Here is an 11,908-nt window from a genome sequence, read left to right as displayed (position 1 = left end):
TTTCTGCCATAAAGGTGGTGTCATATGCATATCTGAGGTTATTGATATTTCTCCCGGCAATCTTGATTCCAGCTTGTGCTTCTTCCACCCCAGCGTTTCTCATGATGTACTCTGCATAGAAGTCAAATAAGCAGGGTGACAATATACAGCCTTGACGAACTCCTTTTCCTATTTGGAACCAGTCTGTTGTTCCATGTCCAGTTCTAACTGTTGCTTCCTGATCTGCATATAGATATCTCAAGAGGCAGGTCAGGTGGTCTGGTATTCCCATCTCTTTCAGAATTTTCCACAGTTTGTGGTGATCCACACAGTCAAAGGCATTGGCATAGTTAATAAAGCAGAAATAGATGTTTTTCTGGAACTCTCTTGCTTTTTCGATGATCCAGTGGATGTTGGCAATTTGATCTCTGGTTCCTCTGCCTTTTCTAAAACCAGCTTGAACATCTGGAAGTTCACCGTTCACGTATTGCTGAAGCCTGGCTTAGAGAATTTTGAGCATTCCTTTACTAGCATGTGAGTAATCAGTGCATTACTGTTATCCAAATCACAATCAGACCAGGGGACTACCTGCAGATTCATTTTCCTGAAAACAAGCTTTTTTGACAGAAATACCGACCTCATCTTATCTCAGACACACTACTCTCTGAAATTTTCATCCTGGGAGAGTTGCTGGGTCTGTGTTAGATACCAATCTTGACCTAAAAATAATAAACTTCCCTATGTTCCTCCCCTGAAGCTAGAACCATCGGTGTTTAGATTTGCACCTTTACTTCCTTTCTGCTTTCAAAATGGGGCAACAAACTGAGATAATAACTTTGTGCTATCAAGCTCAATATTTCATCAAATTATTTACTTCCTATTAAAACATATTATACCAGCTACTTGCCTCATTTTCAGTATTTCTCAACAGTTACTTTATTTCTAGTTCAAAAAGGTGTTTCAGAAAACCCCCTGTTAATTAACTGCACTTTTTGCAATTTTTATTTTTAGAATGATTCTTATTCAAATTAAACAGGCATATCTTTGCCACCTTCTTGTCGGTATTTCTGCTCATTATCTTACTTCTTGACATTTCAACAATGTGAGAATTTCTCAGAGCCTGATTCACTGAAATCCTTTGCATAAGATCTTAACGTGCTGGAAAATACAATTCCGTTTGTCTTCCAAGCAGAGGGAGTTGGTTATTCATTTGGAGGTGATAACTCTGGAAAGAACTGCATACTATATTCTGCACACCTGTAAGATTTGCTTTACTCAACATTCTTTCTATTTAGAGGGTTGAGTTACTGCCTGAATCATTTTCTCAAACTAACTGCTTACCGATTCTGGCCTGGGAAATGGATTCTGATATGTCTTTCAAGGCTGTGCTTGTTTTGTTTTGTGTCCAAATCATAGTTATTAGAAAAAAAGCAGAAGGACCGTTAGTGTTTCTTCTGGAATTTGTCTCAGCCTCTACCCACAGTGACCACTGGTTCCTCATCTCCAGCTAATCTCTCCTTACTCTGACCTTTCCTTTCTCTCTGTTTATTTGGATAGATTGTTAATCAACCGAAGCAACTAGCAGATACATAAAAGAAGGTTCGCTTTTTAAAAATCAGTACATTGCATTCATTTTTTTTTTTAATGGAGCAAAGGGGCAGATGTAGAGATGAACAGATCCCATTCTGGGGAAAAAGGTGCTGGTGTGATTAAACCGAGGGTTAGTATTGCCACACGACTTTCCGGTCTGAGAAAGGAAAGTACACAGACAAAAGCATCAAGAGAAAGGGCTGTTTACTATTAATAACAAATTATTGCAAGGGATCCAGGCTTAAGAAAAACCAGCCTTCCATGTTTAAAATTTAAAAAGCACAAATTTACCACGGTCTGTAAGGTCCCGTTTAATCCACTCATGGTGAACAGACAGCAGTTTTCTCACAAGATAAGCAGACCCTGTGTCACATGTCAATGTTGCGAACATCAGAGATGTGTTGATTCCAGAAAATGATGAAAGCTTAGTTAACTGGGACCAGGGCCAGAAGGGCGAGCCTGTGTTTCTTTTCCTTCTTGCTTTTTGGATTTGTTTCCCTGCACTGGTTTCTTCTTGTGCTGTTTCCGTGGCTCTGAATTTTGATGAGCACGTGATGTAGACACTCATGATGGAGTCAGAACAAGGTACTAGTTTTCCTCCTCTGTCCTTCCTGCTGTTGAAATTCTTACCCTAAGACACAGATTTAACCACTGATGTTTGTGGTTGAGCATTTTCCTCAGTCATGACCATTAATTTGATGGTTGACCAGTTGTACAGACATAGGTGTATCAAGCAATGTGGATTCATTCACAGAGACCTCTGTTCATGATTATCAAAACTAGACCTCAGTTCAGTTCAGTTCAGTCGCTCAGTCATGTCCGATTCTTTGTGACCCCATGGACCGCAGCACGCCAGGCCTCCCTGTCCATCACCAACTCCCAGAGTTTACTCAAACTCATGTCCATTGAGTTGGTGATTCCATCCAACCATCTCATGACCTATGTGATGATAAATCTTAAGTTAACTTTTATTTTGTTTGTAGATCTGAGGTCTATAATCTTATTTCCTTTCTGTAGCAGAAATATTTTCTTTCCTTTCTCCTCCTTGTTTCCTTTATGTAGCAGAAATCTTTTCTTTCCTTTCTCCTCGTCTACTGGGGTCTGTGACCCAGCGCTGGCCAAGGCACTTCTACCACTCTCCTCCTCCATCACCTCTAACTCAGGGATTATTCCATCTCTGTAAGCTCCAAGTGTCCAGTGCTCCTGGCTGTGTTGACTGTAGGGCTAGGATACCTTAAGCCATGTGACGCAAGCCAAGCCAGTGTCCTAGGAGGATACTGTAGACATCAGTCCCATATATGAAATCTGCTTGTTTTTAAGGACTTGTCATGCCTAATTAATGGAGAAGGCGATGGCACCCCACTCCAGTACTCTTGCCTGGCAAATCCCGTGGACGGAGGAGCCTGATAGGCTGCAGTCCATGGGGTCATAAAGAGTCGGACACGACTGAGTGACTTCCCTTTCACTTTTCACTTTCATGCATTGGAGAAGGAAATGGCAACCCACTCCAGTGTTCTTGCCTGGAGAATCCCAGGGACGGGGGAGCCTGGTGGGCTGCCGTCTATGGGGTCACACAGAGTCAGACACGACTGAAGTGACTTAGCAGCAGCAGCAGCATGCCTAATTCAGTTGTATTTGCCTTTATACATGACATCTATGGTATGGTCATAGATATAGATTTGATTTTTTTTTTCAGTTACGTTCTAGTAGAAAGGAGGACAGATTCTCATTCAGTCTATAAAAACTTGTAGTCAAAGAAGTTAAACTGATTAGGCATGGGGCATTTTTTATATTATTTAACTATTATTTTCAGTGGTACAGACAGGACCACTCAACATATATTGTTATACTAAAGGGATTATTATTATTACTACCTTTTCCTGATAGCTTATTGTGTATTAAAATTTTTAAGAGATTTTTTTTCCTGAATTTTGAAGAATTAATTAGAAGAGATTCCATTAAAAGAGAATTTCACCTAGTTTTTTATAAGCATAACCTGTTAAATCAAGCAGAAAAACCAAGGAGCCAGAAAGAAGAAGGATTTTATAAAAAACCCTGGTTCAAAATGGAAGACATTAACCACAACTAAATTTGTTTCATTTAGTCTAGGTAATTAGTCCTTGTTCTCTTGATCTTGGGTTAGTCTGGAGTCCAGATTCTCAAAGTGGATGAGTTCTGGAACCCTGATTCTATCTCTTGGTAGTCTGAAAGATGTTCATTTGTTGTGAGTCTGTCAGCTTTACAGGAGTGTCTGTAACCAAGGGCCTGTTTTCCATTGTGTCAAGTGTTAATGGTACCCGTTAGAGTTCTTTGATCAGGCTCTTTTGATGTTTCTTCTAAGAGACCCAGTTACTGACCTGTGGCTCTGGCAGGGTCTTTAGGAGAGCGTGAGAGAAAATCAGAAACCACTTGCTGATGACAAGGCCAAGTTGCTCTGACTATTTTCTCATCACAACCAACAATATCAGACTCGAGACAAGTTTAGTATTATAAGAAGTTAGCCAGTCCGTGGGTCTGGTGAATATCTATCATCTCATATAGCTACAACATTGTTGTTGCTCAGTTGCTAAGTCATGTCCAGCTCTTTGCAACTCCCTGGAGTGCAGCATGCCAGGCTCCTCTGTCCTTCACTATCTCCCAGAGTTTGCTCAAATTCCTGTCCATTGAGTTAATGATGCCATCTAACCATCTCATTCTCTGCCACCCCCTTCTCGTTTTGCCGTCAATCTTTCCCAGCATCAGAGTCAGATACAACATTAATGAAATACAAATATAATATCAGTTCAGTTCAGTTGCTCGGTCGTATCTGATTGTTTGCAACCCCATGGACTGCAGCACACCAGGCTTCCCAGTCCGTCACCAACTCCCGGAGATTACTCAAACTCATGTCCATCAAGTCAGTGATGCCATCCAACCATCTCATCCTCTGTCGTCCCCTTCTTCTCATGCCCTCAATCTTTCCCAGCATCAGGGTCTTTTCCAGTGAGTCAGCTCTTCACATCAGGTGGCCAAAATATTGGAGTGTTTTTTCCTTGTGACAAGAACTCTTAGGAAAGAGGGTCATTTTAATGCATTTCTTTGGTTATTAGAAGACTGAACTTTTAAATTCTTCCATGAATTTCTTCTTCATGACTTTTAACTATGTTTATTTGGAGAGTCATTTTTTGATGTTGATTTGTAACACATGATATGAAAGGATAGTAAAAATTTGCTACATCCCCCCCCCAAAAAAACCCCAAAAAACAAAAAATGAAAAAGCTAGTCAGTGACTCCCATTAGAACAAGTATGTATTACAGACAGTTTTAACTTGTCCCACGAAGAGTATTAGGATTCCCACCAATGCAAAAGGGCCTTTTAAACCTAGAAATAGAATATGTCTTCTAATAACTCATTGGCCATGATCGTGCCATTCTTTAACATGAAAGGGAGCATGCCTCTAACCAAACTGAAAGGTTCATAACTGCTGAAGCATCTTTATAAGACATGTCATCCTTGAGGAGGTTGAGTTTCTCTTTTTTTCATTTGCCAGGTCTTCTTTTTTTTTTTTTTTTTTAACTGAAGGCTTTATAAATAGGACAGCTCTTACAATAGTAATAAGCCAAATAAAAACTTACAGAATGCCAAAAGTACCTAATTATTTCTAGCATCCCCTATCTCATAAGATGATGAAGAAAGCTCTTTGATGTTACCCAGCGGCACTCTGGGACATGCCAGAGATGGTTTAGATATAAAATACATTTTTTAAAAGTTTTATTAGTTTGACTATGGGGTGCAGATTTGGGGAAGGCAATTTCAAAGAGAGCTATCAGGAGACAAAGATATAAGTTCTTAGTGCCTAAAGACAGAAAATAACTGCAGCTTGGTTCAGAACTTTCCTGTGTAAACAAGTGTGTAGACTTTTTCAGTAACCCAACTATGCCATCTTGAATGCCTCACCTCTTTGGTCTGAAAAACCACATAAGCCAGATTTAAAGTAGAGATGTTTTACATTTGCTTTCTCCCTTTTCATAATAAACTGTTTATATTAGATGTCTTCAAAGTGGCAGATTTTTAGGAAACATTAAGCTCCAAACAAGAAAAGGTCCTTTCCAAGAAAGGAAGGAGAAAAAGGAGCTAGCTGTGTGCATTGCAGACATAGCTGTGACCACCCACAGAGTATTGTCCTGCTGATCCTTAGTCAGGACTAATAATTTTCCTTTCTCTTTTCACATTAAACCTGTAGACACACAGTCACAGGGAAACCAGTGACTCGCGTTCACATCTTCAGCCCCTGAGCAATGTAAATTCAGAGCAGAGAGAAGATTCTGGGAGATAGTGGGTAGCAGGATTCTGTACCCCCACACAGACAGCAATCTCACTGGCAGAATCTGCCCAGTGTAACTATTTTGGAACTCTGGAGTCTGATGAAGGCTTGCAACCGTCAGAGGAAAGCTTGGATGGTAGATTATGGTTATTTTTGGTCATTGTCAGCTCTTAGCAGAGTAGCAGCTACCCTTTTCTTATCTCCAGCCCTCAGCAGGAAGCTGTTACATGTGTTCATGGAGCAGCTTGTATGCGGCTGGTCGGGGCTAGGGTGGGCAGCAAAGACTCTGTCCTCCAGATATTGGGGGATCTGTGTTTGGATCACTGTTACTGATCATGGAGTCATAGACACAGAGGCAGCTGTTGTTGTGCACCCCCAATTGTTGAACACCCCTCACTTTCCAGCTCAAGTGGCTTCCAGGGAGTTAAAGGGTTGGTGCCCTTCCCACCTCCTTCATTGCTGTCTTTTTCCCCTTTTGGGAGTCAGATAGTAAGACATTCCAAAGCCAATGCCTATGTGGAGGAAATTAAAAAGTCACCATGCATGCCCAGAGAAGGGTACAGGTTCAGAAAAGACCTGAGACCTAAGGTTGACACCTCAGCAAACAGACATCCTACAATTAAAAAAACAAAAGCCAGCAAACCTCAGGAAGGGGAAGAATCTGATTTCCAGGGTTGCAATGTCCAGTTTTGAACAATAACCACAAAAGCACAGTGGATACAAAGAAGTCGGGAAGTGTAGCCCATTTCAAGGGAAAAAAAATAAATGAACTAACAGAACCTTCCCTGAGAAAGACCAAGTGGCAGAATTGTTAGACAAAGACTTTACAACACCGGATGATTCTAGTAGCTTAGTATTATTGTAAAACCAGTTGCAACTGCACTTTTTGTTTTTTACATGATTCAAGAAAATAATGCATTTTTAAAAATTATTGGTCTAAAAGCTAGTATTCTTGTACCTTTGGCTTAAAACTCCATGTTTTATTTTCCCTATACTTCATGAAAGTGATGCATTGAGAAAACAACGATCATTTTATATTTTTGGACACATGTAAAGATATAGATTTGTATCTGAAAGTATAGTTTGTATATATTTGTATAGTTTTGTAACTGAAAGTGTTGGGGTGGAGCTATAAACAAGCAGGGTTTTTGTACATTATTGAAGTTAAATTAGTATAAATTTAAATTAGACTGTTATAATTTTAGGAAATTATATGTAGTCCACATGGTAACCACAAAGAAACAAAATATACACCAAAGGAAATGCAAAAGGGCTTAAAACATTTCACTGCAAAAAAAAAAAAAACAAAACAAAACACTGAAGAGCATAATTTGGGAAATGAGGGACCAAGAAACCTAGAAGGCACGTAGGAAAAAAATAGAAAAACAACACACGTTAAGTTCCCCCCTCCTTACAATAATTATTTTAAATACAAAAGGGTTAAACTCTCCAATTCAAAGACAGATTGGCAGAATGGAAAGCAAAAAAAGCTATGATCCAACTACGTGCTGTCTACAAGAGACTCACTTTAGATCCAAAGACACATAGACTGAAAGAGAAAGGATATTTTTACACCTCCGCTCATAGTAGCATCATTCACAATAACGGAAATAAAGAAGCAAGCCCAGCGTCCACGAGTAGATGGATGGATCAACAGAACACAGTCTATGCATACAATGGAATAACACCCAGACTTTTTAAAAGGAAATTCTGATATATTCTACAATACCAATGACGCTGGAAAACATTATGCTGAGGAAAATAAAGACACACGGTATGATTCCACTTATATAAGATACTTCGAGTTGTCAACTCAATGGACATGAGTTTGAAGAAACTCCGGGAGATAGTGAAGGAAGGCTAGCCTGGCGCCATGTAGTCCACGGGGTCACAAGGACACGACTTAGCAACTGAACAACAACAAAAAGAGTTGTCAGAATCATAGAAATAGAAAGTAGAATGTTGGTTGTTAGTGGATGGAGGGATGGGGAGTTATTGTTTAAAGGTTAAGTAGAGTTTAAAAGAATTTGTTTTGCAAGATGAAGAGCTCTGGAGATACACAGTGGTGATGTTTGCAAAACAGTATGAATTCACTCAGAATCACTGAACTGTACATGTAAAAATGGAAAAGATTGTAAATTTTATTATGTGTATTTACCACCATAAAAAATGGAAGAAAAATACTAATTTAGAATAACTCAGCAAAAACTCACAGGTCAGGTTTAGTGGTGCTAGAAAGAAGGATGTCAAAGAGATACTAAAACCTCATAGACAAAAGAGTTGTCATGTTCCTGATCTAGGGCTGTTCTCAGCTGACTTTTTCTTAAAACATCTTTCCTCTAATGTTGGGCTTCCGAGGTGGCGCTAGTGGTAAAGAAGCCGCCTGCCGGTGCAAGTAGATGTAAGAGACACAGGTTTGATCCCTGGTTGGGAAGATCCCTTGGAGGAGGGCAAGGCAACCCACTCCAGTATTCTTGCCTGGAGAATCGCACGGACAGAGGAACCTGGTGGGCTGCAGTCCATGGAGTTGCACAGAGATGGACACAACTGAAGCAGCTTAGCACGAGCATACCTCTAATGCTGGTATGAGAGATTTGAGTTACCATGGTCACAAAGATCAGCTGTAACAGAGGACTGTATCAAGTTGGTAATGATAACCCTGTATGCGAGACAGCAAAAGAGACACAGATGTATAGAACAGTCTTTTGGACTCTGTGGGAGAAGGCGAGGGTGGGATGATCTGAGAGAATAGCATTGAAACATGTATATTAGTATATGTGAAACAGATCACCAGTCCAGGTTCAATGCATGAGACAGGGTGCTCAGGGCTGGTGCACTGGGATGACCCAGAGGGATGGAATGGGAGGGGGGTTCAGAATGGGGAACACATGTACACCCATGGCTGATTCATGTCAATGTATGGCAAAAACCACTACAATATTGTAAAGTAATTAGCCTCCAATTAAAATAAATAAATTAATAAAAAAACAAACAAACAGAGGACTGTATCAGTGATCCAGAGTGATGGACAGTCAGTCTAGGAACGGATTCAGGAGCACAGGTGGTTAGACCATAAAGCCACTCACTACTCAACATTGCCGCCACCCCCAGGGAAACCAATGCTGCTGCTGCTGCTGCTAAGTCGCTTCAGTCGTGTCTGAGTCTGTGCGACCCCATAGACGGCAGCCCACTAGGCTCCTCTGTCCCTGGGATTCTCCAGGCAAGAATACTGGAGTGGGTTGCCATTTCCTTCTCCAAGGGAAACCAATGGTAGTGCACAAATCAATCCCAGAAATAGACTTAGTCCTGAAATACAGTTAAAAACAAATAATCAAGAAATAGGCAGACTCGGCGAGAACAAAGCTCTGTTGCCCATCGTGAAGTTCTCAGGGAGTGCCCTTCTGGGGCAGCACACTTTGTCAGGTCTCCTGAGTCCATCCACACACCTCAATATGCCCAACTCTAAACAGAAGCCCCCACAAAGAAACAGAGAAACTACTTTTTACTCCTAATTTACAAACACAGGTGCCCACACACACCTGTGTGAGGAGGAAGGGAAGCGAAGTTACAAGGCTGCAGTTAGTATCTCACTAATAGAAACAGCAGTTTGTGTGTTTTTTTTACATAATGGTGATACGTCCAACAGTCATCTCATATCAGTATTGAAAAAGTCAGAGATAAAGTTATTTTCATGAGAGGCTAACTTTGAAGAACTGACCCAAGGATTCATTTCTGTTGAGAATTTGAGCAAGACACAATGACCTTTATGTTGGGGAGACTAGCAGTTTCTGCCACTTGAACACAGTGAGGACCTTGCTTCTCATTCAGAGCTCACAGACTGGGAAACTGTATAAGATGAAACCATACTTCCTGCCTGAAGTAATTTTTTAAATGATAATAATATAAAATAAGGCATTTCCAGGTGGCTCAGTGGTAAAGAATCTGCCTGTCAATGCAGGAGACGCAGGTTCAATCCCTGGGTCGGAAAGATTCCCGGGAGGAGGAAATGGCAGCCCGCTCCAGTATTCTTGCCTGGAGAATCCCATGGACAGAGGGGTCTGGCGGGCTGTGGTCCATGGGGTCACAGAGAGTCGGACAGGACTGAACATGCATGCCCACTATATACACTTTAAAAAAAAATGCTCTAGTCAAAGCCTCTTCCTCTCCTTGGTTTTCTTTCAACCTTGGTGATGTCCAAGGTCACAGAACCAGCCTTCCATATTCATTCAGGAGTGGGAATGCCCCTGTATGCACAAGAACCGAGTTTGTCGTCTCCTCTCTCCATCACTTCCATGGTAAAGGAAAAGAACCCGCCCATCTTCACACTTTTGTAAATCAAGTTTGTTTGACAGTGAATTGTGGGGGTTAATGATAAAGTCATGCTGAGCTCAACAGAATTAAACTCGCAGCCAGAGGTGAGTGCAGTTTAATGATAAACAGACAAAGCAAGATGCTCAGAGGAGCATCTCGTACCAAGGATCTTCTCCAGCCTGTTTTAAGTGCTGTCATTGGAAAATAAATATGCTGCATTTGGGGGGTTTTCAGGCAAAGAGTTCCTGTCAGACATGTCTCAGCTGTCGTCAATTGAATGAAGACACTTGCCTATTTCAGTAATTTAGACTTCAGCAATTTTTTTTAATGTTCAAGCTAAAATAAGCTGCCTAAACATAGGACAAGAGCTGATACTAAAATTATGAAGTCCTATGTTTTATTTATTACTGCTGAGAATTAAGATATCATTGCCTCCTCCCATGGGGTTCCATTTCCTGTCCCCAAGCTCCATGTGCTAGAGACTTAAATAGCAAAAGAAGTCATCCTTTAGAGACCTGTAAGGAGGAAGAATATTCCAAACGGGTTTTAGGAGCCACCTAAATATGTCTGACTAGGGGGTGGGAGACAAGGCAGGAGTTGAACTTTGAGCACATGCCAATTCCACCCAATTTGAAAATTTAAGAAGAGCCAACTTTGCTGCAGCCACTCCTGTACTTGGTTCCAAAAGTAAATCAACAGGACAGGATTGGAACCTGCAGGTGGGATGAATTAATTGTCTTCAGGGTTATTGGTAACACCTAAATGACTTTGTAAACTAAAAGTACTCCATAAACATGTCATTATAAGTACCTCTGTCGTTGGGGGGAGCATGATTGATAATGATAAAGTGAATTAAGAAAACAAAGTTGCATGTTATCTTATTTTTTTCACAGGAAGTAAAACGTATCAAATTAGTAAATGTTATATGATAGAACCATTCAGTTAAACCCCATCAGAGAGACAAGCAGTTCATCCAGTAGCCCTAGTTCAGAGGACACCTCATTTTATATATTATTTGTAAAGTTTCCCTCTCCTGCTTTGAATGTTTCTCTTTCCTTTATAGGACCAGAATGCAGATTTCATATATATATATACATTCTGGGGCTTTGGCTCTTATTTCTTAAATAATACAGTTGCCCACATAGCTCCCATCAGGGGATTTTTGAGGTTGTATCAGAGTTACCATATGTTTTCTGACTGCTTTGAGTAGCAAGCAGGAACCCACTGATAACTAACCTCTACTGAGTCCTGAGTCCAGGGTCGTCGCCGTGTATTCAATGCTTCCCACACATTTACTCGTTTAATCTTTGCAACAACCTAGTAAGGGTAGGTATACTGTAATTCTTGCTTCATGATTTGAAAAGCTGAGGCTCCGAGGCCTGAAATAACTTGTCCAGAGAGTCAGTCCTAGGTCTATCCAGCACTACAAGCCACGATTCACCGTGTTTTGTCCGTGTATGTGCCCACAGTACCTGTGTAGAGAATCATCAGTGACGAGAACAGGCAACGTTGTGTTAACGTGGCCTCTTGTCTTCTCCTTTTCACCCCAGTCCCCACCTCCTCTGTTCTGACCACATTTCAACTCTTCTTCATCTTCTTTTCCGAAGGCAAATACGCCATGCGAGACCTGGTGCACCGGCTTCCAGGCGGGAACAACAGCAACAGTGCAGCGAGCAAGGCCATGTCGGACGACACGGTGACAGCCGTGTGCTGCACCCTTCACG

General features: G+C 41.0%; 1 protein-coding gene across 2 annotated transcripts in view; it reads left to right on the top strand.

Moving 5' to 3' along the window:
- CTNND2 (catenin (cadherin-associated protein), delta 2) overlaps window positions 1-11,908 on the top strand; it is a 914,052-nt gene that overhangs the window by 849,921 nt on the left and 52,223 nt on the right. For both annotated transcript variants that reach the window (XM_010833758.1, XM_010833759.1), the window contains one exon: window positions 11,792-11,907. In XM_010833758.1, the coding sequence (XP_010832060.1) occupies window positions 11,792-11,907 (116 nt within the window). The remainder of the gene's footprint in view (window positions 1-11,791; window position 11,908) is intronic.

This window comes from Bison bison, unplaced genomic scaffold (assembly GCF_000754665.1).
Source record: "Bison bison bison isolate TAMUID 2011002044 unplaced genomic scaffold, Bison_UMD1.0 scf7180017863887, whole genome shotgun sequence".
NCBI classification, from domain to species: domain Eukaryota; kingdom Metazoa; phylum Chordata; class Mammalia; order Artiodactyla; family Bovidae; genus Bison; species Bison bison.
The sequence above is the reverse complement of the archived record's forward strand: the minus strand, read 5'-3'. Positions and strand labels throughout refer to the sequence as shown.